General features: G+C 60.5%; 1 protein-coding gene across 7 annotated transcripts in view; it reads right to left on the bottom strand.

Moving 5' to 3' along the window:
- DIP2A (disco interacting protein 2 homolog A) overlaps nucleotides 1-27,932 on the bottom strand; it is a 92,618-nt gene that overhangs the window by 2,863 nt on the left and 61,823 nt on the right. For 5 of the 7 annotated variants that reach the window (XM_072807279.1, XM_072807285.1, XM_072807280.1 and 2 more), the window contains 20 exons: nucleotides 27,120-27,259; nucleotides 25,505-25,641; nucleotides 25,122-25,202; nucleotides 24,768-24,895; nucleotides 21,960-22,074; nucleotides 16,003-16,204; nucleotides 15,099-15,208; nucleotides 14,946-15,026; nucleotides 12,892-13,015; nucleotides 8,714-8,835; nucleotides 8,472-8,583; nucleotides 7,303-7,412; nucleotides 6,706-6,836; nucleotides 5,580-5,748; nucleotides 4,870-5,040; nucleotides 3,957-3,986; nucleotides 3,250-3,311; nucleotides 2,728-2,785; nucleotides 1,561-1,635; nucleotides 299-473 (listed from right to left, as the gene is read on the bottom strand). In XM_072807279.1, coding sequence (XP_072663380.1) covers nucleotides 299-473; nucleotides 1,561-1,635; nucleotides 2,728-2,785; nucleotides 3,250-3,311; nucleotides 3,957-3,986; nucleotides 4,870-5,040; nucleotides 5,580-5,748; nucleotides 6,706-6,836; nucleotides 7,303-7,412; nucleotides 8,472-8,583; nucleotides 8,714-8,835; nucleotides 12,892-13,015; nucleotides 14,946-15,026; nucleotides 15,099-15,208; nucleotides 16,003-16,204; nucleotides 21,960-22,074; nucleotides 24,768-24,895; nucleotides 25,122-25,202; nucleotides 25,505-25,641; nucleotides 27,120-27,259 — 2,333 coding nt within the window. The remainder of the gene's footprint in view (nucleotides 1-298; nucleotides 474-1,560; nucleotides 1,636-2,727; nucleotides 2,786-3,249; nucleotides 3,312-3,956; nucleotides 3,987-4,869; nucleotides 5,041-5,579; nucleotides 5,749-6,705; nucleotides 6,837-7,302; nucleotides 7,413-8,471; nucleotides 8,584-8,713; nucleotides 8,836-12,891; nucleotides 13,016-14,945; nucleotides 15,027-15,098; nucleotides 15,209-16,002; nucleotides 16,205-21,959; nucleotides 22,075-24,767; nucleotides 24,896-25,121; nucleotides 25,203-25,504; nucleotides 25,642-27,119; nucleotides 27,260-27,932) is intronic. The other 2 variants (XM_072807282.1, XM_072807283.1) reach the window with 1 other exon arrangement.

The following is a 27,932-nucleotide window of genomic DNA, read 5'->3' as shown; positions in this document are numbered from 1 at the left end:
AGCCTAAGGGACCCCGCAGCCTTCAGGGTCAGGCCTGGGGAGGGCCTCGCGGCCTTGTTGCCAGCACCCTGGCCCCTCAGCAGAGGCAGAGGGTCCAAGGCCAGCGAGGGACGGCCCGGCTGCAAAACGGCAACTTGCAGGAAAGCTGCTATCAGGGCACATCCCTCACCTCACGACACACCTAACGACACAAGCTCACGGCAAAGGGCGCGGCAGCCAGGTCCTGGAGAGCCGCAGCAGGCACGGCAGGCGCAGGCCTCCCTGGGGTGTGGCCAGACCCCACAGGCGGCACCCTCACCTCCACTGGCATCGGTGAGCTCCGTCCTTCGAAGGAAACCCAGGTACCCAGTCCTTGCCCAGATGGTCTGCGTGTCTCCGAAACTCAGCCGGGCGCTAAAGTGGTCGGCGTGGAGCGCCTCCTCCCCGTAGACCGTGTAGTACCCGGTGGCGTTGTGGGGGCTGCTCACCCAGATCTGGTGGGGCCGAGGGCAAGAACGTGGGCGCGTCCCCAACGCGGAGCACACCAGCCCGGAGGCATCCACTACCCCAGGCGCTGAGGGAAACGCTGAGCAGGGGCCCCGGGGGACTCAGCGCTGGAGCGTGTGCCCTCGGCCCCGGGCGTGACCCCGGGGTCCCGGGATTGAGTCCCACAATGGGCTCCCTGCATGGAGCCTGCCTCTCCCTCTGCCTGGGTCTCTGCCTCTCTCTGTGTCTCTCATGAATAAATCAGTAAAATAAAAATAAAAAATAAAAAAAAAAAGAGCACCAAGCCACGCAGGGGGCAAGGGAGTGGTTTCAGGACCTCTTTTCTGTGAATGAAGGGAAAATTGCAGGCACACAAAGCCAACAAACAACTCGTGCTTCCTTTATGTGAAGCTTTCCTCCCCTCGGCCCCAGTGGACGCGTGGGCTCCGCAGTGTGGACGGGCTCACGGGTTCCCTGCCCTCATGTCAGACCCCGGCCGGCACCAAGGGAGAGCTGCCCATCTGCGCGTCCCCACAGGGGCGGGTGGGGGGCAGGAGCCTCACAGACACGCCAGGTCTGCACGCACCCCCACAGCCATCAGCCGCCCGGGGGGCCCTGGGCCACAGGGACACACCCCCAGTCGCTCCCCATGCTGGGCGCCTGGCCCTCGATCCCCGACAGCACCTGAAGGAGGCGGCGATGCCCGAAGAGCTGGCCAGCGAGGGGCACGCGGACTACGGCCAGCCCTGGGGCCGGGCAGCTTCCCAGCAGGACGCGGGGACAAACAGGCAGCATCTGTACCCGCGAGCCCCAGGCACTGCCGTGCCCACCAGGGCCAGGACACAGGCTCCCCGGAACGTCCACGGAGTGACGTCTGCACCACGGAGCCCCCGGCCCAGGGACAGCCCCACACACCCTGCGTCACTCGAGACCCGCTCACACGCATGGCACGGCATGTGGACACAGCAACTCCCGTGAAGCCTGCATCCTGAGGACACAGAGGCCCCCCACCGGCTCCCCGCTCCCGTGTACCCTCACCCTGAAGGGCCCTAAGGGCAGACAGGGCAGCTGCGGGGGCTGTGGAGCCCCCCTTACCTCGCCCAGGTGTGAGTCCCCAAGGGGCCCTTTGGTCTCAGTGTGCGCAATAATGACCTTCACCCCGGGGAGGATCTGGAAAGAGAACGGGAGCGATCGGGGGCTGGAGCACAACCTACATCAGATTCTCAATTTTCACAGAAATAGGAGACTTTTTAATAGATAAAAATTAATTGTGAATCTTAGCAAGATTCTCTCATTTCCCAAGAACAGGCCGGATCTCAGATGTCGAGAAGCACCTGTCGCACCCGGGGTCTGCCCCGTAGGGCCCACCCGCGTGGGGGCCGCGCACGCACCTGCCGTCAGCCCAGCTCCGTGCCCCCAGGCACCAGGGGCCCTGGCGCAGGCCCGCCACCCGACAGCCCGTCCCAGGTGCCTCCCCACATGTGACACAGGTGGCGGCGGGGACCCTGGTGGTGGGAGGAAGGGCTGCGGGGCCGAGGGGATGCCGGCTGGTGCCCACGGTCATCCTTCCGCCTCTGCCCCAGCGCGGCTCGCCCACACTCCCACCCCAGGACCTTTGCACCAGCTAAGCCCCCCACATCTCTGTGGCTGTTCCTCCTCAGGAGACTGACCCTGCCCACACTCTGGTGCCCCACGGTGCCTGCCCTCCTCACCCACACCCCACGCAGGCACATGGGCTTGTCCTGTTGCTGCCCCGCTGCCCTGTCCCCCTCTGGGCAGTTCCCTGCCTCCCGAGAGGCAGCCGTGACCACGGGGGTGAGAGCAGTCAGGGTGGCCCTTCCGGGCTGCCTGGGCTGTGCCAACCTCCATTTCTTGCCTCTGGGGTTGTGCAGGGGCAGGCCCTGCCCTGCCCCCACCGTGCCCTGCGCCCGGCTGCCCAGCTGTCCCCACACCTTGTGACACGGCCAATAAAGCCCCGCAGGGATTTCTTCCCCTGGTTGAAGACGCCTGTGCTCCACACCCCGGAGGCCCTGGGCCCGGCCCCAGGGGCCCCGACGGCTCAAGCCTCAGGGGGAGCTCCTCTGGGGCTGCCCCTCTCGGGGTTGCGCTCAAAGATGTCCTTGTGTTCACAGCGAGGGGGAGACGTGCCCCGTGCAGCAGCCCAGCGCAGGCCTGTGTCCAATGGGATGGGACGTTTTTGATTCTCAGCACCCGCCAGGGGCTAACACGAGAGGACGGGGTGTGGGCACCGGCCTCCTCTACCTTTCCGGACTCCGTCAACGGCAGGCTGTGCGGAGATCCCCGTTCTACCAGACGGACCCTGAGAACCAACAAGGGAAAGGAAATCAGAAACCGACCGTCACTGCGACGGCCAGCCTGTGGCTGAGGCTACGCCTTCAGGCCTGGATCCCGCCTCGCCATGACTGCCGGCTGCACGGGGCTCACCTCCTGTCCAGCCGGCCCCGCCCCGGGAAGCCTCCAGCTGAGCATGACCTACAAGGGTCCAGAGCCCAGATGGAGCTTCGGGGCAGGAGGGGCCCCGCCCACAGGTGCGCCCTGGCCCCAGGGCACTAACTGAGGGAACACTAAGGCCGTCCTGAAATGGTACCATGTGAAACACGCTTGCCATCGGTTGGTTTACTGGCTTCCATCCAGTAGGAGGCCATGAGTCCAGCGTTCAGTGACTGTCATCACCCCCAGGTGTGGGAGTGACAGGCGCAGGCACACGGGAGGGAGCAGGAGGCCGGCGGCCCCGCGAGCTGGGAGGTCGGGGTGGGCCCTCACCTGTCGTGGCGCAGCGCCCTCATGTCCACGTACACGGTGGTGGGGTCCGGGCCGGCCGTGCCCTGTAAGAATAGCGTCTGTGTCTACACGGGTACCGCCGTGGGATGGCTCCCCGGGCCCCAGGGGTCACCCCGGGAGGCAGCGCTCTGCCGGCAGCAGTGTCCGGTAACGCGAGGTCCTAGAGGCCAGTGCTAACAGCTCCCCGCTCTCCGCATGATGGTACAGACACCACCGAAGGTTGGGGGGCATCACGCCGCCGGCAGGGCAGGCTGGCTCCGTGGCCGGGGACGGTACCGGGCCCCGCGGGGTGCTCCCGGGATCCACCCCCACGGCACCTCCCTGCTCAGCACCGAGCCCGCCGAGAGCACTGCGTTCCACTTGTACACTAGGAATGTGGGACTGAGCGGGCCCCGCGCAACGTCACCCTCTCAGGGTCCCAGAGAGCGCGACCCACGTCTGCCCCGGAATCCAAACAAGCGTCTCCTTTGAGACCAAACGCTGCCCTGTGTCCGGAGGCAAGGCCACGACTGGTACTTCTGCTGAAAACAGGGCTGCTCGTAAATTTGGTTTCAAAGGAGCTTTGTGATACGTTCGTTACACGGCCGTGAGCCGGTCAGACGGCAGGAGAGGCACGGGCGCGTCGGGGCTCACGGCCAGGCTGCGCGAACTCACGGGGAGCACGGCGGCACCGGGGGTCGAGGTCGTACCTGCTCAGCCAGCTTCCCCAGCCTGTTGGGCTGCCAGGGGCCAGGAGGGCCGGCAGCGGGGCACGGGGAGGACAGCGCGGAGACCGACAGAGCAACAGGCCGCGTGAGGGACGCACGTGGGAGAAAGCAAAACACGTCACTGCATCTCAGAGCGCAAACGACAACGGCCCACGGAGCTCGAGGCGACCCTACCAGCGCCCCACGGCCGACCGACAGTCGGACACCTTCACGGGGGCAGGGGGGGCGGAGGGTGGGGGGCGGGGAGAGCCTCCCCTGGGGCCGCTAACGAGGCATCGACAGCGACACCTGCTCACACCCCTCCCACACCAGGAGGGCCCGGGGCTCGCGGGACACAGGACGCCGGGAGCTGCCAGGAGGCAGGGGGTCCCCGCCTGCGAGATGGCCCTGCGCGGGGATGCGCGGCCCGGGACGCCCGTGAGGAAGGCATTCAGCGCGTTTTTAGGAAGAAGTGAGATGGAGATACCGCTGCCAAATGCAGAGAACAGCCAGTCGCTGTCTCACCCCAGCACTTCCATTCCTAAAACTTTGTGTTTCCTTTTAATAAGCAAAACACCGTAATGTTTCAAAAGTGATATTTGGGGCTACACAAACCTTGTTAATTAACGTTTCAATTTAAAATTTGCAGGTGTCTTCCGAAGTTTATCTTGCTTTAAAAAGTTAGCTACGTGTTGTAACCACCTCAGAGGTGTCTCCAGGGGGGTAGGAGTCACTGCCGCTGAGCCTTTGCGCCTCTAGGCGACCACAGTAGCTTTCACAGTGAAGTCCCTAAGCTCACAGACCCCACGGCCACACGGAGGTGAACATGAAAGGCTGAGAGGACAAGCAGGGACCGGGGACCGGAAGGCAGGACAGCGCACACAGGGAGGGCACCGAGGGGTGCAGCAGGCCTCACCTGGAGGCAGATGGCCACGTTGACCCTGCACCCGAATGTGGTGCTCACGGCGCGCGCCGGCAGGCCCAGGTCCTTGAACAGCTTGGAGAAGGACTGCGTGAGCGCGATCCTGGGCCGCTCCTCGGCCACGACCATGCAGGTGCGCACGCAGGACAGGTTCACCCCCTTCATCTGTGGGAGCGGTGGGCGGGGTGGCCCTGAGCCCTCTGAGGTGGCCTTGGACCCCAGCAGGGGCAGGGGCAGGGGCAGGGCAGGGGCAGGGGCAGGGCAGGGGCAGGGCAGGAGCAGGGGCAGGAGCAGGGGCAGGGCAGGGGCAGGAGCAGGGGCAGGAGCAGGGGCAGGGCAGGGGCAGGAGCAGGGGCAGGGCAGGGCAGGGCTGGGGCAGATGCAGGGGCAGGAGCAGGGGCAGGGGCAGGGGCAGGGCAGGGCTGGGGCAGATGCAGGAGCAGGAGCAGGGGCAGGGGCAGGAGCAGGAGCAGGGGCAGGAACAGGGGCAGGGACAGGGGCAGGGGCAGGGGCAGGGGCAGGAGCAGGAGCAGGAGCAGGAGCAGGGCAGGGCTGGGGCCAGGGCTGGGGCAGATGCAGGGGCTGGGGCAGATGCAGGGCAGGAGCAGATGCAGGGGCAGGAGCAGGGGCAGGGCTGGGGCAGGTGCAGGGGCAGGAGCAGGGGCAGGGCTGGGCCCGGGGCAGGTGCAGGGCCGCACACTCACCCTGAGGACACCCGTCTGCGTTCCCAGGCCCCTGGTGCACATTTCCATCACCGAGTAGGAGCAGAAGGTGACCCGGGCCTTGTACTGGCTGACCGCGGACAGCCACAGGGACACGTTGCTCTCCAGCTCCAGCGGAGGGACCAGGACAGACTGGTGTCCTGAGTAGACGCTGGGGGGCAAGGGAGGATCAGTGCCGGGCAGCCCCGGGTGCCACACCCACCGCCTCCTTCTCCAGCATCACGTGGGAGTTTCACTAGAAAATTCTGTGTTGGGGGGAGTGTGACATGACATGGGCAGTGGTCTCTCCCCCAAGCCCTTCAGAAGGACCCCGGGGCAGGGCCTGCTGGCTGGACACGGACACGCTGGCTTTCGACGTCCTAAATGGGTCCCTACCTCCTAAAATTGGATGGAATTAAGTCACCTCCTCCGTTACTAGTAACGGAAGCCGTTTACACTCACTGAAAAGTGCATTTTCCTTCAGTTTCAAACTCAGGCTCTGATCCTTCTCACCCTAAACCAACCATCACATGTGCATCTCAGACTGCGGAGGCATCAGCAGTGAACCAGAAGGTTCCAAAGAATGACACAGGCGATTCCTGGCTGCAGGTGGGCACAGAGCAGGGGCACCTGCACACCACCTGAGCACTCAGCTGCTCGCCACCTGCAGGACTTAGCTGCTCATCACCTACAGCACTGACCTGCTGGCCCCCTGCGGCACTCACCTGCGTGCCACCTGAACACTGACCTGCGCACTCCCTGCAGCACTCACCTGCACGCCCCCTGCGGCACTCAACTGTGCACCACCTGAGCACTGACCTGCATGCCACCTGCAGCGCTCACCTGCTGGCCACCTGTGCACTCACCTGCTTGCCACCTGAGCACTCACCTGTGCACCCCCTGCAGCACTCATTTGCAGGCCCCCTGCAGCACTCACCTGCGGGCCACCCAAACACTGTTCTACCGGCTACCTGCAGCACTCAGCTGCTTGCCACCTAAGCACTGACCTGCAGGCCCCCTGTGGCACTGACCTGCTGGCCCCCTGCGGCACTGACCTGCTCGCCACCTGAACACTCACCAGCTGCAGCGGTGACCTGCACCCTACCTGCGTACCACTTGCAGCACTCACCTGCACAGACACCACAGGGCGAAGCCGAGGCCACAGTAGGGGTCAAGGCAGATGGCGATCTGCCTCGAGGGGTACAGCTCACACTGCAGCTTTATGGAGCGGCACAAGGCACTTGTGGCTGCGTGCGACATCTTAAGAAGTAAAAGGGAAGGTGTCAGTGATGAGAGGGAAGAAAGGCGACAGCAGGACCTATCGGCCACGTCGCCAGTCAGTTACTTCCTCAAAGGATGGCTGGCTCAAATCCCCATACCAACCTAATAATGCACAGGAAAGGGCACCCCGAAAACCTTCTAAATGAGGTTTCAGAGTAACAGAAAAACTTACTGGAGCTCTTGGCTCCTGGTAAGGAGACAGACTCATCAAACCACCTGCTCCCAAAGCCAGTGGTAAATCTGAAAGTTTAGTTGTTACCATAACACATCGGAACATGCTCTCAGGTAACCTGACGGGGGGGCTTTCCTGGTGTTCGCCACACTTCGAGGAACGACACCCTTGCTGCAAGCTGCGGGTCAGAGGAGGCCCGCACAAACCTGCACCAACCCCTTCTGCCCACGTCACCCGAGGCAAAAGCGAACGGCACGCGAGCGCAGGACCCACCTTCACGCCTGCTAAAATCCCCGTGGTTGACACGCTGAAGTCCAAGTAGGCGAGCACGTCTGGAGACGGTGGCCTGAAAATGCTCGCCACCTTCTTTTTTGGTATGTCATCTGTTGAACCAGACACCAGTAATGCTAAGGCTACTTGGGCTCTCACGGGAGAAAGAATACGGTTCTGTACCTGGGGAGTCCCGGGGGTCCGGGGGGGAGCGAGCGGGGAGCAGGAGGGAAGCCTGGAGGCAGCAGGCTACGTGCACACACGGGGAAGCTCACTTTAACCCTCGGGGACTGCCACGGGGAGCAGAGCCCCATGACTGCTGCGAACGTGTAGCAGCTGGGACAGTGGGTGAGGTGGACCCAGGGGAAAGACAAGTCGCGGGAGCCGCATGGGAAGCCACTTCCGTTACAGCGGGGCAGCTCAGAGGGGCAGGGACGCGCCAACGGTCACAGAGCCTGTGGCGGAGCCAGGATGAGCAAGAACTGCGACCACGGCAAGAGCCTTGTGGACTGGCCCCGTCCCTCCTGAGGACCCGGAGCCAGACACAGAGAGGCAGGGGCTGGAGCCTAGGTCGCAGCATGCTGGTGAAGCCGCGGGGCTCTCTGGAGCCCACCCTGGGGCCCACCCCGCCTGCCCTGGACCAGCCCCCCAGCCTGGACACGGGTATCGAGCAGGTGGCCACAGACACGATCCCTGACCTCTTGCCCTGGCGTCAAGGGTAGACGCCCACAGGGGTGATGGGGAAGGAGGGCGCCCGCCTGCCCACTGGCTGTGCACCTCGAGTCACCGACGAAGCCCGCGGGGTGCTGCTAGGGAGGGGTGGTTGGCCCACAGGCACTTCCCGGGGAGCAGCAGCACTTGCCATGATGGGGACAAAGCACAGGTGTGCTGGGGGACCTGTGCCCCCACCACCAAGTGCTGTACAGGCACGAGGACAGCGTGAGGCACACGGGCTGCAGCAAGGACTCTGTCCCTGCGGTGCGGGCGCCCAGCCATGAGGGACACCCAGAGGTGAGCTGCGGGCGGCCCAGGGGCAGGTGGCCCTTCATCTGTCAGCCGCTCTCACCTAACTTTTCTTGTTCGGTGGCGACAGTACCACCTGCACAACAAGGGGAGGGGAGGCGCTGTGTCCCGGGGGCCGGCACACACCCTGATGCCTCAAGGGCCCGTACCTGTATCCACAATGGTTGGCCAGGTCCTGACGTCCACAGCGGCCCCTGCATCTTTGGACTTGAGCAGCCGCATGATGGCCTGTGTCGTGAGGACGCAGGCGGACTTGCTGACCTGCAGAGCATGGGGTCGAAGGCGTGAGCGTGTTGTGGGGCCCGGGAGAGACGGCCAGACCACCGCTGGACCCACTCAGGGCCCCGTCCCCCGGGGCAGGCCCGCCTGCCGGCCCAGGGTGCACAGGTACCTCCACGATCATCTTGACGGTAGGCAGCGTGGTGGCGAGGTTCTGGGGGTGTGGGGGCCGCACCGTGACAGGCACGCAGCCACAGTACAGACAGCCGTAGAAGGCGGCAATGAGGTCCACCCCTGGGGAGACATGCGGCAGAGGGTCAGTGCGCAGTGGGCGTGGCGGGCGGCACCCGGTCCCGTGGGACGGCAGCACAGAGGAGAGGCTCTGAGTCCAGTGCTACCTGGATAAAGCCACGGCTTCCCCAAACGAACGCAGTGTCAACACGCAGAAGCTGAGGGGCTCACGCAGGCCGGGCTTCTGCCCTCGCCAGGACCTGCACCCCCGCTGCCCGCGCAAGCAGACACGGCCTCGTGTAAGGGGCGTGGTCAGTGACCTCTTTGGAACAGACGACGTCTATGTAAGGACGTGGTAAGAACACACGTCCGGGGCCCACGTAAGGCACGAGGCAGGGAGTCACCCCCCGGAGAAGGTGGGGCGCGGGGTGGGGGTCCAGCCAGGGAGACGGTGGGGCGTGCGGCGAGGAGTCCAGCCCCAGGAGAAGGTGGGGCGCAGCAGGGGGACCCCATCCCAGAGGGAGATGGGAGGATGGGGCGGGGGGCCTGCCCCTGGGGGAACTGGGGGCACACAGGCGGTGTGTGCTCCCTGCACATCTCCTCCAGGCCGGCCGCCCACCTTGCTGTCAGCCGCTCACCGTAACACGACCACCAAAATGTTCTCCAAATGTCTAAACGTCTCAGGTTCCCCGTATTAACACTGAGGGGGGATGAGACCATCTTGAAGCCGGTCCAGCCTGCGATGCCTCCATCCTCAGTGCCAGGGTCACAGTCAAGGGCACATTTGACCTGGCCGGTGGTGTCGCGGGGCCCCAAGCCCCCCAGGGCCAGCAGGGTTAGTCGGACACACTGAGGCGGAGCAGCCCCGCGGCGCACACGACGGACACGTGGCCAGCAGCCCGCCTCCTCGAGCTCACAGAGCTCACGCTGACCCCTGAACGCGCGTACTTGCAGGTGCAGGGCGGGGGCACGATCCCCCCTGATCCCACCAGCATCCCCCTTCTGCAGCTTCGGGGGGGAGGGTGTCAATCCCTCAGCTCGGGAGAAAGTCGCCCCTGGGAGACACCCCCCCGGGCCCCTGTGGCCCCTGCGGCCGGGGAAGCCCGGGCAGCCTGGGCAGGGGGCCTCCAGCAGGCAGGGTCTTTTGTGCTCCGAGCGGCTCAGCCCCAAGCGCAGAAGAGCATCGGCCTGTGGATTCTCAGCGCCCCCCGTGGCCCCCCTCTGCTACCCCCTCCCTCCTCGTCCCCGCACTGGAGCCTTCCCAGGCCCCGGGGCATCAGGCCCCCCCGTGACGTCAGGCCCCCCGCGCCCCTCCACGTGCTGCGTGTCTTCAGCCACGCCCAGCCCCAGGGGCACACACCCGGCACGTGCCTAGGACCCGGGGGTGCAGGTGTGCTTGAGGAGTGGGGACGGCAGTCACCCCGGGGGAAGGCGGCCCCACAGCCCAGGTGTGGGGGGACGTGGGGACAGAGGCCGAAGGAAACGCAGGTGGAGGTGAACCCCCTCATGGCCTGCGGCCACATGGCTGCCCGGGGCAGGGAGAGATGTTCCCCCGGGAGACTTGTGACGTCGATGCTTCGCTAAAGGGAGAACAAGCGGCAGGGCCTCGGGCGTCCTGAGCGTCCTCCGGGGCAGCCCCTTCCCTCACCCCACCGCCCCGGCTGGGCCAGCTGCCCTCACGTCCCCCCCAGCAGCTCCACCTGCCCGCGGTCCCATCCCTGCACTCTGACAAAGCCACCTGCTTGCACCGAAGACCTTGTTGGTCGTCGGCTCCGAACCCCAACAGTGGCGCAAACCCACAGCAGGGAGCGGACGGAGGAGACAGCGCGGCACCGCCAGTGGGAGCTCCGGGGTCCGCGCCAAGAGACCAGTCTGCCCCCTGGGCCCAGATCCCGGGGACGAGCTGTCTACACCTGCGGCCCCCGAGGAAGGGCCCCGGCATGGAGAAGTGGGGGCGCCGGCACACGCACGCCTGACCTCCGACCTCCAGCCTGGACAGGCAGCCCGGGGCTCAGGCAGGAAGGATGTCGCCGCCGCAGAGCCAACACCCGGGAGGACCCGGGAGGGCCCGAGGTCAGGAGGATGGATCAAACCTCGGGTCAGAAGAGCTCCAGGTGCAGGGAAGAGGGAGGAAGGGGGGCCATGAGGAGGAACTTCCCGAGATGAAGAGGAGAGCCCCATGGCCGACCGGGGAGGACGGGAGCAGGGGCCATGCTGGGTGCAACCCCATAGTGTGCTGGACGCTGAGGTGACATGGGAAGCCTGCTGGGCCCCAGCCCACGGCTCAGGGCGGAGAAGACGGCTCCCGGGGTGTGCAGAGGCCCTGCGCCCCCAGGAGGACGGAGCGTGAGGCTCCCGTGAGACGGAATGACCCCCGCAGGCCTCTCCCAGGAATGGGCAGTCCGCGTGGCTTGGGAGTCCCCTAGCGGGCACCCCGGGGTCCCCAGAAGGGCAGCGACCTTCCCCCAACCCCGTGTCTTCCTGGGATGACCTCCTGGTGCCGCTCCGTCCTCCGTGCGGCATCCCAGCTCCTTCCCGCGGCCACAGCGCAGGGGCCGCTCAGGGGTCAGGGGACAGAGCCCCGGCCCTCCCGGCCATACCCCCTGGGCTTTGCTCTTGAACATTCACGCGCCACCAGTTACCAACGGACAGGACCTCGGGAGACACCGTTGGCAGCAGGGCTCCGAGGAGCGTCAGCAGCCTGTGTGGTGGGGACAGAGGCCTGGGCCACGGAGCGCTGGGTCCACCCCCCACAAACACGGAAACCACGGGAGGGAAGCCAAGGCCGTCCCTCTGGCAACAGAGACGCAAGGGGCAGGGACACAGCGGAAGCGATCACCCGCTGCCGAGGCTCACGCAGGGGCCACGGCATCCACGCGGTCGTTCTGGGCACGCTGCCTGCGAGGGCGTTAAGCCCTGATTTGCAATATTCGAGCATCTCTCATCTGCCTGCCCCAAAGCAGCGGGAGCCTGTACGGAAACGGGAGGAACGAGGCAGAAGGGGTCGCGTCAGAGTCCCACCGTCCTGACCCCGGCCTTGCGAGGTAGCGCCTCCCAGACGCAGTTGTGGGATTTCTGATTCTAGCTCTGCTCATGGAAAGGCCGACAGCGGTCAACCCGGGAGCCACGAGCACCCCCACGCCCGGACTTTGTTCCGGGGACACGGGGCTCTGGGGGACGGCTGGCGCCCAGGGTGCGGAGGGACGGGAACCGCGGCCAGCACACGGCAGGAAGCCCCCAGGGGCTGGTGTCGCTGTGAAGCCAGAAGGGGCTCTCACTGGCCGAACGCGGGGTGACCTGAGCTTTGGTGAAGAAACGAACGGCAGAGGACGGACACCCGGCAGATCGGTCTCAGTCCACGAGTGCACAATGGCGTGTGCGTTTCCAGATCTGCCGACCGGTCACGTCCGGAGCATGACGGGAGCACGCGGGCTGGGAAGGACAGTTTCAGCAGGGATGCAGCGCACCGAGCGCAGGGTAGAGGGAGGTTCCCGCAGGTGACCGCCCGGCCAGGAACACCAGGCCTACAGTATCACTGCTGGCGACCTCCGAGAACGAACGAACGAGCTGTGAGGCGTCGCTCAGTGGCTGAGGCCACCCAAGCCAACACGGGTCCCTGATGAAGTACTCCCACACCACGCAGGGCCGGCAAGGCACGGAACCGGAGTCTGACCCGGGACCAGGACCCAGCTGCCGACAAGATGACGCTGGCCCACACCTGAGCGTGCTGCTCGGAAGCATCTGGCCTGTGGGGCCTCTGCAGCATCAAACTAGGTCTTCGGTGGTAAATTGTGAACAGAGGGGAAAGGAAGAGCCTGTGGATCAAAAGAGACTCCAAACACGCATCAGATTTCAGGAAGACTGGCAGATTAGCCTGATGGGCAGGGGTGCAGGGTGAGCAAACCCTGGGACCTGGAAGACGCGGCGGCGACAGAGGTTGGGCACGGCGGCGGCTCCTGGGACAGCGGAGGAGCCGGTGCTCAGGACGGGGAACGCCAAGGGACGTCCGGGGCGCCCACCAGGACCTACTTTCTGACCTGGCTGGAGGTTCGAGGGTGTCTGCTTTATAACAGCAAGTGTCCCGTGAGCACAGCGCCAAGGGAGGCCCCGTGTGCTTACCTGGGGGATAGACCAAAGCCACATGGTCCCCAACGTTCAGTCTTGCCTTCTCCATCAGAGCGGCGGCGACCCTTTCTGCCCTTTTGTGCAGCTGGACACAGGTTGCAGTGCTGGTGACGGTGCCCTAGGGAAGCAGGCCCGACTCAGCACCGTGACGGCAGACACGGCCCTTCCAGCACCGTCTGAGGGCGCCTGGGGGGCTCATCCAGTAAGGGTCCAACTCCTGGTTTCGGCTCAGGTCATGGCCTTGGGGTCGTGAGATGGAGCCCCGGTGGGGCCCCACATTGGGTGTGATGCCTGCTTGGGCTGCTCCCTACCTCTGCCTCTGCCCTTCCCCCAACTCGCTCACCCTCTCTCTTTGTTAAAAATATTTTTTAATAAATTAATTTTTTAAAAAGTTTTTATTTATTTATGATAGTCACAGAGAGAGAGAGAGAGGCAGAGACACAGGTAGAGGGAGAAGCAGGCTCCATGCACCGGGAGCCCGACGCGGGACTCGATCCCGGGTCTCCAGGATTGTGCCCGGGGCAAAAGGCAGGCGCTAAACCGCTGCGCCACCCAGGGATCCCATTTTTTAATAAATTAATTAATAAAATTTAAAAAACAGACCAGCTGCCAGCAAATGCCTCCTTCCCTCTGCTAACCAGGTCGGGGAGGCCTCAGAGCTCTTCTTAAGGAAATTAAAAGTGCAGCTTGGTCTAAACATACTGCCCCGGAGCAGGCCCTGGAACAGACCCCGGAACAGGCCCCAGAGGACAGGACACGCCCCAGAGCCCTCCCTTCTGCACTATGAGGCCAGGCAAGTCCTTAGGGCCCTAAGGTCAATTCAAACTCCAAGAAGGCTGACAAACCAAAAGAAATGCAGTTTCACGCATGACTTTGGGGGAAGTCGGGAAAAGGCCAGAGCCAGTCGTCCGGGGGCTCCCCCCACACCCGCTCTGGGCTCTATAGCCAGCCGACCTCTCCATTCGCGGCTGGTGAGCACCCGTGCGGGGTCCTGGGCCCCCTGCCTTGAGGAGCACAGGCCAGCTCAGGTGCTCAGACCACTCCCCCACGCCGCTGCCCCCGCCCCACTCCCACGAGCCGCTCAGAACCAAGAAGCGTGTCCCTCCTGGGGCTGCGTCCCATGCAGGGCTTCCCGCCGCAGCCTCGGGGCAGCAACCAGCACCTGGTGGGGCCTGCCTCGGAGCCCCCGGCCCCCCACCCCTGCTGTTCTGATTCCCTGGTCCCACCATGAGCTCACTGTATCCTGGCCGCTTGTTCGTTATCGGCTGTCTCTGCACTTTAGAGCTCAACCAACCACAAAGTAAGCGTTTACTGAACACCGTTCTAGATCTGCAGACACAGTGAGCAGAGGACACGGTCTCTCTTCCGGACCAGTTTTCCAGCAGGGAAGACTGACTTCAAGCATCCTGAGGGCGGGGTCCCCTGACTTGACACCCAGCACCAGAGAGGTATCAATAAACATTTTTTGAATGATGAAATAGTGGGCAGGAATGAGCGGCAACAAAAGCTAGACCAGCATGTCCTAGGCCCACAGCAGCCCGCCCTCACCTGTGTCCAGGTGCAAACGTTCTCACGGCCAGTGTGACGCATCTGAGTGAGGCGGCACCTTTACTGTTATTTAATGTCACAGTCCTGTATTTCGTCTGCTGGCCCAACAGTTGGATGTGAGGGTTACAGCACCTCCTTTCTATCCTAAGGGCTCCTGGTACAGTGTCCTCACATCACAACGCAGCCAAAATCATGGAATCTATACTAGGATCAGGGCAGTAAGCAGCATCTGTCATGTTAAAGCTAGAAACCAAAAAGTCTAAATTCCTAATTTTCACAAAATAAACATTTCCTTTTAGCTCACTGGAAATAAACATTTCCTTATGAGCACACTGTTCCTGAGAATTTTCCTAAGCACTGGATTGATGAAACGCCGCTGCCTACATTCAGGGACAGCCGGGTTCCCCAGGCGGAGGACAGCGGGGGGCAGTGGTCCTCGGGGTGGGGGCTCGGGCACAGAGCGCGGGGAACAGCCAGGATGGGCAGCAGGTTGGCCTCACCTTGGCGTTGAGCAGCAGGAACAGCGGGTGGTCAGGAGTGGTGTGCGCCCGCCACTGCAGCACGTCGGGCAGGAACAGGAACTGCGCAGAGAGGCCCCTCAGTCCGCGGCCTGACCCCGGCGCCCACCTCGCGCTCCCGGGCACCGCCGTTACCTTCCTGGCCTGATCGCTGTCCTCCAGATGAGCCAGCTCCCGGCCCGAGGCCTGTGCGATCCTCTTCCCGGCAACCAGGTTCCCCACGATCATGGAGGCCGGCCCCACCTCTGGAAAACATTGTGGGGGGCGGGGGGTTCTGCGTGAGCAGCTGGCGGCCGGAACCCGTCTCTGGATGAGGCCCCTCACTCAGGAAAGCAGCTGGAGGGTCTCCCTCAGACATAAGCAATGCCACGCTGAGACATTCTCCGTCCAGCATACACCTGCGGGTACGCCTGGGCCTCAGCCACAGCCACACACTCAGTAAACCGCGTTGTTTTACTGCAGTTCACATACAAAACATATTAAATGTTCCCAAGTAAGTATATTTTATTCAATGACGTTTTATGCGTTTAATAATCGGTAAAAGAAAAATGCGCATTTACTAAAAATTTAAATGACCCAAAGAACCAAAGTAACAGTCAAAGCAGGCTCTGGAATTAGTCTTTACATGTGTGAAATGAGGGAAGGGAGGGTGACCTTTTGTTGAGGTCCTCAGGCGTCAGCAGCTGGGGGGCTGGCTGGCCCATGCACCGCTGCAGCTCCTCCGACCCCCGAGCTCCACGGCGGCTCTGGGACCTCATGGCTATTCCCAGGGAGCCACCCTCTCACCCCCTGAGCCTCAGTGCCACACTTGCACTTAGTCACTGAGGTGCGTTCCAACAGGCAGGTGAAAACCACCGCACGGGTGACATGGTCAAGTTTTCTCATCTGTGGCTGGGTTCCCGGGAGGCAGGAGGTGGTGACCGCCTGGATGGCCCAGCTCTTAACCCCAGCCCGAGAGATGCAGGCCCCCAGGGGGCCGCACCATTTAACCATGAGTGTGGCTGCTGCCAATAGACGAGTGTTGTTACAAACGATTCACCTGGTTGTTTCTGGCGAGGTTTGGGAAGGTTGGTAACACAGGTGTGAGGACACATGAGCACATTACATGGGTGCAGCATCCCCTCCAGGAAACGCTGCTTGGTTTCAGAAATGTGAATCCCTCCAAGAGGAGCCTTGGGCAAGGTGTTGGCAGGAACCAGGGCCAGACAGTACACGCCCACCTGGTGGATGCTGTCGATGGCCTGGAAGGGAACAACGAGACACAGGAGGCGGTGAGACCCGACCTGTTGCACAGCCACCTGCATGTGAGCAACGCTGACCCGCTCACAGCTGGTCGAGGCGAGAAGGCTGGACACTGCACTGGTGAGAACGTTCAGATCCACAGACCAAAGAGGCAGTGATCTCTGAGACATCCTATGAGATGGAAAACATGGGGAGACGTGTGTACACTTCCCATCATTGAGCACGCACGTACTGCGTCTACGTGCACACACACATAAATGTGAAGCTCATATTAACTAAAGGAAATCAGATAAGCCAGCAAAGCCGTGAGGGCAGAGACCAGACTTCCCTGAATACATCTTGGCTTCATATTGGACTTTGGAGCCTGGTATATGTTTTACATACAAAAAACTTGACATTTTAGAAAGCACGCCCTAACAACTGAAAGTAAAATAAAACAGATGAAACTCAGCTGAATTGGAATTAGGGAGGTAGCAACACCCCAGAGAGAGCATTTATTTAAAGTGCTTTAAACACCAAAATTTCTTTAGTCCACCCCGATGACATATGCCCTATGGGCAAAAGGAATCGCAAAAACATGTTAAGCTGCTCTTGGAAATCTCACATTTCAGAGAGAGTGTAGAGACCATTAATTTGCGACTAGAGTGTGTAGCGTGGCCTGAGGCAGATGAGTGATTCTGTTGCGAGCTGGTGATGTCTGCAATTTTTCATTATGGGACAAAGAAGATCAATGGGTTAAGTAAAAATTCTGTGGTCTCGAATTTGAGCTGGGGCTAGCAGCATAAATTCATGATGTAGGTGCTCTTACGAACAGACATCATTTCCTCCTCTGTCCACTGAAGAAGGCCCAGAAACAGTGAATAAGCCAAAACACCCACTGCCCAGAAGGTGGTCCCCAATTCCACATCCCCTAGGAAGTGGCAGGGTCCTTAGGGTCCCGGCCACGACAGGTCTAGGATGTGAAACACCTGCCTTGCCCCAAGCGTCTGAGCCTCCATGTCTCTGCTGTGGCCTCAAAGAATTCCAAGAATATGTCAAAAGGACTCAAGAGCCAACGTAGAGGGGCTCCCATTGACCACTGGGAGGAAAAAAAAAACTAGAATGGACTGAATCACATCCAGTATGCTTGCATCCATTAGTTCTGAGTGGAACAAATAAAATCCAGTGGTCACTTTAAGAGGATTCTGAGAAACCACCTCACTACTATGCAATCGATCCTGCCTCCAGGTCCCCGGGTGACCGAGGAGGACACAGAGCTCTCAAGAGGACAGATTCTAGGGTGCTCTGGTGAGCCTTCACATCAAGGTGGCTCCACTGTGAAGTCCTAGCAGCAGAGGCAGCCAGACATCATGTGCCACCTTCCAGGAAGAATTTTTGCCAGAAAACTGAACCTGAGTCTAATTAAACCTCCAGATCCAGCCAGTGTGCAGGAGGACTGCGGGGCCAGAGGTCTGCATGAAAGGACACCACAGAGGCACCCTCTTCGGAATTCAGGTTAAAGAAACACTCTGCACAAACAACCTGTTTGTATCCATGAACTAACTGCAAGAAAAACCACAGCAGAGGAAGAATCTACAGACCGAGAAAGCCTTAAAGACCTTGTCCCCACCAGGTACAATTTTTTTTTTAACCTCATTTTGATCCTGAATCTAACAAACATTAGATAATCAGAGAAGTCTAAACACAAACTATATTTAGTTATAAGAAATTACTATTACGATAAAAATTCTGAACACGGCAGGGATGGGCAAACATACCTCAATATAAGAAAGTTCATAAAAAAAAAAAAAAGAAAGTTCATATTTGACAAACCCACAATCAACACCATTCTCAATGCTAAGAAGCTGAGAACTTTTCCCCTAACGTCAGGAATAAGACAGGGGTGCACTCTCACCACCGTCATTCAACATGGAACTCGAAATTCCAGCCACAGCAATAAGGCAAGAAAAAGAAGCAAAAGGCATCTGACTTGAAAAGGAAGAAATAAAATCGTCACTATTTACAGAAGACATGATCTTATATAAGGAAACCCTTAAGGCTCCACCAAAACCTGTTAGAACTGGTAAACGCATTCAGTAAAGTTGCAGGGAACACATGCTGTGTCTCTGTATGCTAATGAATGAACCATCAGAAGGAGAAATTAAGGAAACAATTCCATTTATAATTGCACCAAGAAAAATAAGATAAATTCAACCAAGGAGGGGAAAAACCTATACGACAAACTATGACATTGATGAAAGAAACTGAAGACACAAAAAAATACAAAGACACTCCCCATGCTCATGGATTGCAAGAATTAATATTGTTAAAATGTCCATTCTACCCAAAGTAATCTACAGATTCAGGGCAATCCCTGATTCCAATGGCATTTTTTTCATATAACAGACCATTCTAAAATTTCTATGGAATCAAAAGAGAGTCTGAACAGTCAAAGCAAATCCGAGAACAACAAAGCTGGAGGCATCACACTTCCTGAGTTTGAATGATATTACAAAGCTGCAGTAACCAAAACAATACAGTATTAGCATAAAAACAGAATACAGATCAAAGGAATAGAATAGAGAGCCCAGAAATAAACCCAAGCACATATGGTCAATTAATTTATGACAAAGGAGGTGAGAATATGCAATAAGGAAAGGACGGTCTTCAGTAAACGGTTCTGGGAAAACTGGACAGCCACATGCAGAATGACACCGGACCACTTTTTCTCACATCATCCACAAAAATAAAATCAAAATTGGTTAAAGACTTGAGCATAAGACCTGAAACCACAAAACTCCTAGAAGAAAACATAAGTCATAAGCTCCCTGACACAGGTCTTGATGATGACTTTATAGATCTGACACCAAAACAAAAGCAATGAAAGCAAACATGAATAAGTGGGACTATATCAAACAAAAAAGCTTCTGCACAGCAGAGGAAGTCATCAACAAAATGAAAAGACACCCCTAAATGGAAGAAGATGCTTGCAAATCATATATCTGATAAGGGGTTAATATCCAAAATATAAAAAGAACTAACACAACTCAATGGCAAAAACAAACAATCCAATTAAAAAATGGGCAGAGGGGATGCCGGGGTGCCTCGGGACGCCCGGGTGGCTCAGCGGTTGGGCGTCTGCCGTCAGCCCAGGGCGTGACCCCGGGGTCCTGGGATCGAGTCCCGCATCGGGCTCCCTGCATGGAGCTTGCTTCTCTCCCTGCCTGTCTCTGCCTCTCTCTCTGTCTCTTATGAGGAAATAAATAAAATCTTTAAAAAAAATGGGCAGAGGATCTAAATAGGCATTTTTTCAAAGAAGACATACATGTGCCCAACAGGTACAGGAAAAGGCATCATTAATCAACAGGAAAATGCAAATCTTAAAAAGTGAGGTATCACCCCACACCCGTCAGAGTGGCTGCAATCAACAGCCCAAGAAACAACAGGTGAGGATGTGGGGAATAAGTAAGGAGTAAGGAGTCCTCCTGCACTGCTGGGGGGAACGCAGGTGGGGCGGCCACCGTGGAGAGTTGAACGCAGAGCTGCCATATGACCCGGCAATCGCACGGCTCGGTATTTACCAAAAAAACAAAAAAAAAAAAAAACAAAAAAAAAAACCCAAAGACACTAATTCAAAAAGATAAATGCACGCCTGTGTTATTTGCTTACAAGGGCTAAGGTAGGGAAGCAGCCCCAGTGCCCGCGGACTGACGCTGGACAGACAGGATGTGTGTGCACAGAGGACGTCACTCGGCTGTAAAGCACGACGAGATCTTGTCATCTGTGACAATGCGGATGGGCCTCGAGGGTGGAACGAGGAGCAAAGTCAGTCGGTCAGAGGGAAACACACACCACGTGCCCTCGCACGTGGAATCTTGAACCTGAGCTCACAGATGCAGACGACAGACTAGCAGCTACAGAGGGGGACAGGGCGGGTGGGAGGGTCAGAGGGTGCGGAGTTCCAGGTGCAGAGCGGAGGAGCCCCAGGGTGTCACGACAGCACGCTGATGGCGGTTAGAAACGCCGTGTCGTGGGGTGTCTGGGGGGCCCAGTCGCTGAAGCGTCTGCCTTCGGCCCACATCATGACCCCAGGGTCCTGGGATCGAGTCCTCCGTCGGGCTCCCTGCTCAGTGGAGTGTGCTTCTCCCTCTCCCTCTGCCTGCTGCTCCTCCCTGCTCACGCTCGCTCTAATAAGTAAATAAAATCTTTTAAAGAATACTGACTTGTACATTTGAAAAATGCTAACATAGTGAATCTTCAAAGTTCTCATCACAAGAAAGAAATTTGTGATTATGTAGTGATGAATGTCAACTAGATTCACTGTGGTGATCACTTCACAGTGTACATAAACATCAAATCATTGTGTTGTGCACCCGAAATTACTGTTCTATCGTAATTATGCCTCAATTTCTAAAAAATAAGTAAAAGAAATTATTAATTCTTAGAGATGTGATAATGACATTCTTTGTTTAAAGAAATAATAGGGATGCCTGGTGGCTCAGTGGTTGGGCGCCTACCTTCAGCCCAGGGTGTGACCCCGGGGTCCTGGGATCGAGTCCCACGTCAGGCTCCCCCCAGGGACCCTGCTTCTCCCTCTGCCTGTGTCTCTGCCTCTCTCTGTGTCTCTCTTGAATAAATAAATAAAATCTTTTTTAAAAAGTAAAGAAATACTAAAATCCATACAAATAAAATGTGATGTCTGGCATTTGCTTCCAAACACTCCGAAGGGAGAAGGGGGCGGCCAGGCGGGGACACAGCCAGGACCTGGGTTGGTACGTGCTGAACAGCCTGACGGGAACACGGGGTCATTACGATGCTGTTTCTGAATATTGGTGAGGCTGTTGGGGCCCAGAGTCCACGGCTTCCGGCCACCCCACACGACTGGCCTGCAGGTGGCGGGACAGCAGGGGACTTCTCAAACCCCGTGAGCAGTGAATGTCACCCAGAGATCCATACACGGCTGCCCAGAGGAGGCCCCAAACCATGCCGAGGGCAAGAAGCCAGGCAGGGGCCCAGGAGCGTGGCTGGCTTTGCACAGAGCGTCCGTGGCAGAAAGGGAGATGGGCCGCGGCGCCCATCCGAGCAGACACAGCCGGCCAGGGGCTCCCTGGGCTGGGGGGGGGGCACCGGGTCACCCTAACTGCCGCTTACAGGCGGGCTCATGGCACAGGTGAGTCACATGCCATCAAGTCAGCTGAAAACCGCTCCCCGAACAGTACCTGTGGGTTGGTGCACCTTACGGCGTGTGCCTTTCACTCCCTTCCCCCTAAAATACTATGTTGGACTCTCACTCAGTGTTTGACGACATGAGTGCCCGTGCAGCACGGGGGAGGTGGCCCCGCCCTGAGCAGGGGGTAGAGGGCCAGCAAGCGAACGGCGCGTGTTAACGTCCTGCACGGTGCCTTTCACCTGCTCTGCTGGGCACTGTTGTGAGGGCGCGCTGGACGCCCGCGCTGCTGGGTGCCCACAGTCCCCGCGAGTCCAAGCCACAGTCCCACTTACACCGTCCCCGCTGACGGGAGCTCTGGGCCTGCTGTCCTAGGGCACCAACCGTCACATGGCATTAGTTGCAAGACGGCAAGCCCAAATTCTTTAGTGCCCACCGTGTGTGGGCAGCACGGGGCGGAGGACGGCGGTGCCGCTCAGTACGTCAACCCCGCGGCCACGTGAGCGAGGCACGAGCCGGGCCGGCAGGGCTCGGGAGGAGGGGAGCCGACACCCACACGCACAGACTCCGCTGAACCCCCGCCGGAGCAGCGGGCCGCCCGTACCCACCTGCAGCACGCGGCTCATCCACTGGAAGCTGTCCTCCTCGGAGGCGTCGGGCCGCTGCTCCGCCACGAGCACGATCCGGTCGTCGTGCAACACCGTCACGGAGAACACGGCAATCCTGGGGGAAGACAGGACAGAAATGACCACCCAGCAAAGGTCGGCCAACGGGCCACAGACGCCCCCTCCCTGGACACGCAGGGCGCGGCCGTGCTTGCGCTGCCCGTGGAGAGCTGGCAGGCTGACCCCCCGGGGCTCCGGCAACGCAGCTGCCACAAGCTCCAGTCACTGCGCACGGACGACTCTGGAGCAAAGTAAACCACCGGGCACAGATCTTCAAAGAAAACTCCCTAATCAGGATGTTAATGCGTGCGGCACGCCGTGGGCGCAACCGTCTGTCCAGAGGTACTGCCGCCGTGTCCCTGGTCCACTGCCCCCTCCTCCCCCTGCTTACTGTGCTCCGGGGGTCTCACGCTCTCCCTGCCCCGCACTTGCGGCGCGGGCCTCTCACACTTGCCCTTGGTCACCTCTCTTCCCCTATCAGACACTCCTCCACCCAAGGACATTCGTGTTACAACCACACAATTAGGGGGCAACCGGATGAACATGGCATCTAAGTTAAAGACTCTCTTTGAGAACTTAACAGCATCGCTGCTCTGCCACCTTCCCGAGCCTCAGCCGGGGAGTCTCAGGGCCCCCTCGAGCCCGGGTTGGCGGACAGACTCGGACAGACAGCTCCTCGGACCGCCCCAGTCCCGCGTCTCGGATGCGGCCCCCTCTCCTCTGCACACCCCCCTCCCAGGACACCCTCCCGCACCCAGAAAGCCCTCCCGCACCCAAGACGCCCTCCCTGCATCCAGGATGCCCTCCTCCCAGGACACCCTCCCTGCACCTAGGACGCCCTCCCGCACCCAGGACGCCCTTCCTGCACCCAGGACGCCCTCCCGCACCCACGACGCCCTCCTCCCAGGACACCCTCCCTGCACCTAGGACGCCCTCCCACACCCAGGACGCCCTTCCTGCACCCAGGACGCCCTCCTCCCAGGACACTGTTCCTGCACCCAGGACGCCCTCCCGCACCCACGACGCCCTCCTCCCAGGACACCCTCCCTGCACCTAGGACGCCCTCCCGCACCCAGGACGCCCTCCCGCACCCAGGACGCCCTCCTCCCAGGACACCCTTCCTGCACCCAGGACGCCCTCCCGCACCCACGACACCCTCCTACCAGGACACCCTCCCTGCACCTAGGACGCCCTCCTCCCAGGACGCCCTCCCACACCCAGGACATCCTCCTCCCAGGACACCCGCCCTGCACCTAGGATGCCCTCTCACACCCAGGACGCCCTTCCTGCACCCAGGACGCCCTCCCGCACCCAGGACGCCCTCCTCCCAGGACGCCCTCCCTGCACCCAGGACGCCCTCCTCCCAGGACACCCTCCCTGCACCTAGGACGCCCTCCCGCACCCAGGACACCCTCCCGCACCCAGGACGCCCTCCTCCCAGGGTCCCCTCCCTCCTCCCAGGATGCTGTGCGCCCAGGGCTGCTGTTCCAATGACAGCCCTTCCTCTTTCCCCACCTCTCTTGATTTTTTCCTTTGAAACTCTTTTTTTACTTCTGGATAGTTCCCTCGTCTGCCCTCCAGCTGGCCTCTCCCATTTCTTCCACCTATTGTGTGTGCTTCATAACAGAAGCCTTGCCGCCTGGGCTTAGTTACCACATCCTCCTCCCAGGACACCTCCCTCCCAGCGAGGCCCCCGCTCGCTGCGGCACACGCTCTACCGGCTCTGGCTCTAGTTCTTTCTGTATCTTTAGCAAGCGAGGAGCACCAACAGGGGAGGCGGAGGCAGAGCCCAACGCGGGGCTCAGTCTCACAGCCCTGAGGTCACCGCAGAGCTGACTCTGAAGTCAAGAGTGACACTTCCCTGGATGGGCCGCCTGGGCGCCCGCGCCCTACGTTGGGGTGGCTGTGGCGCTGGAAGCGGCAGGGACCATCCCTCACAGCCCACGTCACTCACCCGGCGCCGCCGCTCAGGGCGTGGCCGCTCGGGCTGGGCTTCCCCTCGGCCCTGTCAGGCCCTGGGCCCCAGCCCACCCAGAGGCACTGCCCCGTGGACGCCTCCCAGGTCACGCGTTGGCAGCTCCCCCGGCACCGCCAGGCCCGCCCTGCTGCCTCCCCGTGCCAGCGCCCCACACCCTGCCGACCCCCAGGGTGCGCATTCCCTGTGGCTTCCTTGGGAAGGTTCACAGGCGGTGTCGGGCCAGGCTCTGGGGCCCTGGCCTGAGCAACAGGGGCACAGGCCCGAGAAGATGGTGACACACGCAGCCAGCCGAGCAGGCCAGCGAGGACAGGGCCAGCCGCGGCTCCCCCGCACCCCCAGCCCCCCAGGGTTGAGGCCACGACGGGAGGTGCCAGCCTAACACATTCAGAAACACGGGGCCGATGCCCACCCTGCAGCGACGCGGCCCCTGCGTACGTCTCACTGAACCTCAGCGGGAAAGAGCATGGACCTTCGGCGGTTCCAGAGAAATGGCCCTTGGCTGTTTCTGTCTGCATGTCTGAGCGTCTAGGAGCCGACGCGAGTGCTGCTTGGGCCCCGTCCTCAGAGAACCTGCGGCCCGTGGGCAGTGAGGACACTAAGGGGCTCCTGGCTGCAAATATCGTTCTTTCCTCCGTGGAGATTTCCTGATGAACAGGGATTTTTAAGGCTGTGTGTATTCCAATCACCCGGCTTTCCTTCTACCGCAGACAGATGCTCGAACTTCGACAGAGAAGGGACCTAGAGCCACAGCACAGGGGCCCGCAGCGCATCACCTGCCTCTGTAGACAAACTTCATGGGCTCCACGGCCAGCGCGGTGGCCACGACGTCGTCAGCGTTGTGTCGACGAACTCCAACCACCATCAGCCCGTCCAGCTTGCCCACGACAAACACCAGGTCGTCCTGGAAGCAAGGACACGGGTCAGGACTCGGGCGCCGACGGCACGCACAGCACACGCATGACCACTGATGGGAATCAGGGTCAGAGGGCACCCGGGGGTGTTCGGGCCGCCAGCCCTGTGTCGTGGGTGCCGCCTCATGTAGGCGAGACGTGGAGGGCACCGGGCCCCTCCCTGGGCTGGGGGTCGCCTGTTGGGAGGCCCGGGTCCTGGCAGCAGAACAGACTCACCGGCCCGACGAAGCCCAGCAGCCCCGTCCTGGTGAAAGGCCGCTCAGACACGGGCGCCCCTCCTGCCGTGAGCGGGACGGTCTGCAGAGCAGGGAGGGGACAGTTAGGCGGCGGCGTGTGGACAATTAACCACCGGCCAGGAGAGTCAGGGATCCCTGGTGGGGAACAGGCCACCCCACAGCTGGCGTCTCTCGGGCCCTGTGCCCGGGCGGCCTGCGATCTCCTGCCACCCCCCAGCCCCGGGCGCTCCCCGGACTCCTCCCCACCGCCCAGAGCTCCCGGGCTGACACTACGCCCAGCAGGCTGCGGACAAGGGCACAGGCCCACGCCGCGGGGACGCTCACGGAGCGCAACCTCAACACCACGGTCGGGAAGGTGCGGACCTCAAAGACACTCTTAGTGATGCCGAGCAGCCCGTAGTACGCCGTGCCCGTGGCGCTGGAATGGACACATATTTCTCCAACTTCGTCGGTCTTACAGAGATAAGGGGCACCTTCTACCTTCACAACACAAACGTCCGCTAAAGAGAGAAAAAAAAACCCTCAAAATCATAAATGAGAGATATAGTCACACGGGTGACTCACAAAGATCACCTGCTGCTACACCTGCAGCTTCGGAAATGATGCGCCACACATGCGACACGCTCCTCCGAGTCGCAGGACACGCGGGGCCCACGCTGTGGCCACGGGTGGGTCTCTGCTTCCGTGTGGTGCGTGACCAGAGCACGCCGCAGCCCCACACCCGCAGCGCCGGGGTCAAGGGGCAGCCCTGCTGGACGGCCCTGCCCGGGGGTCCACGCTCAGCCTCCAGGAGCGGGCGTGGGCCAGAAGCACCCGTCAGACTCAGGGAGCCTGTGCTCACCTGGCACTGCCTCCCCCGGACTCTCGAGTTTTCTCAGACACACTCCCACCTCCAGAGGCGGTAAGCAAGCGGACAGGAGGGGCGCTCACGCACACCACAGGCCACAGGCAGACACCACACGAGGGGCACACGTTCAGGTGGAGGGGCTGCGCGTGTGCACGTCCCCATGACGGAGCCCTGGGCGCACGGCAGACACGCACGGCCCACGGCACAGAGCCACCACCCCTGGGCTACATGCCAGGGGACACAGACCCTGGGGCACACGCACACAGGACACACCAGGCGGCTCTGCAGCGGTCACAGCTCACAGATGCCGTGAGAGCGGGGTGCACACTCACACTCGCACACATGCACACACACCACACCCGGCGGAGCACTTGCACACACACTGAGGTCTAGGGGAACGCCCTGAAACACATGCATAGGGTGGGTCAAGACAGCTGTCCACGAATCTCAGGAGGGCCCGCATGGCAAGGAAGATGCTGGAAGCTGTGGTCACCACAGGGAGGGGCACCCTGAGAGGAGCGTGATCAGAATATCCCCCAGTCACAACTGTCACTGGGCCTCCTGGGCTAGGCTCAGGTCTCAGTTTCCCTCTGGGACACTGCACACAGAGCTGCAGGCAGGCTGCTCCATCACCCCCTCCCAGTGGCATGGCCCATGTGGCTCCGGGGGCAGGAGGGTCCTTGCAGGCCTCTCCTGGAACCCACAGGAACTTCTTGGAGCCTCCAGGCTCATGCTGCTGACGTGACACATATGCCGTAGCCTGAGGACAGACCCCACCATCAGGCTGCAAACACCCGTGCACTGCGAGGTGTGAACGCCTCCGTGCCCACAGCATGAAGCCTTGCCTGCGTGCAGTCAGCGCTCCATTTCCCAGACCCTGGAGAACCACCAATCAGGGTCAGAGGGCATGAACGTACCCTTGTAATTTTGCTCAACCTTAAATTTAATACAAAGGCAGGCAAAAAACTGAAAAAAAAAATTAAATTAAATCCTCAATTTACATAGAAAAGCACTGTTAAGAAGCTTTGTGCTTGAGCGCTTGCAGAGCACTCGTACGAAGCCTGGAGCATTTATGACACCTGGTACCTCGACCAGCTGCAGGGCCGGACACGCTCCAGCTGCCTCTCTCACCTCCAGGGAGCACCTGGCCAACGTCCTGAACGGTAAGAACCGACAACTTTTCTTCAGTATCAACTCTGATCACACCAAAACTGAGACCGTTCATGGAGAGGACAGCTTTCCTGGGTGGAGGTCCTCCCAGGTCCGGCGGCCTGGAAGACAAAAGCAGAGTAGCTGACAGGGGACAGCCATGCCCGCCTTGCCTGCAGAACGACGCTGCACCAAAGCCCCTGCTCTGCAGCCTCACCCTGCGAGGACACTGGCCGCACGACCAAGGATGCTGCGGCATGTCCGCCCCACGTGCCACTCTGCCGGGGGACCTGCATGCTCCTCCCACCCGGAGGCAGGCTGGAGTCCCTTCCTGCATCTGGGGGGCCTGTGGCAACAGTCTAAGTGACACCAGGTGACTTCCCTGGTCATAGAGGTGACTGAGCCTCCAGCTGCCGGGGGCCCTGGGCAGCCCGGTGCGCGGAATGACACGCTCGAGGGAATCTGGGGCCGCCCACTCGTCTAGTCCAGACGCCATCTAGCCGCAAGCCGGCCCTGCCCCGGGAGCCCTTCCTAAACCCGATGCGGAATGCAGCAGAAATACAGTGGCTGCTGCCAGCAGGCGGGGGGGCGGAGACGGGTCACACGGCCGGAGCTGGGACACTGAGAAACAGAGGTCAGTATTTTCTCCAGTAAGAAAAAGCAGACTGTTGAGCAAAGGAATGAGAAATACCTCACGGTTCACGAAGGATCAAGATGTTACTTTTCTTGCTAATAAAACCTTAGGATTATTGAATAGTTGCACATATGAAAGCACAGGCTGCCCACGAACACGCT

The sequence above is a fragment of the Canis lupus genome, chromosome 30 (assembly GCF_048164855.1).
Source record: "Canis lupus baileyi chromosome 30, mCanLup2.hap1, whole genome shotgun sequence".
Taxonomy (NCBI): domain Eukaryota; kingdom Metazoa; phylum Chordata; class Mammalia; order Carnivora; family Canidae; genus Canis; species Canis lupus.
The sequence above is the reverse complement of the archived record's forward strand: the minus strand, read 5'-3'. Positions and strand labels throughout refer to the sequence as shown.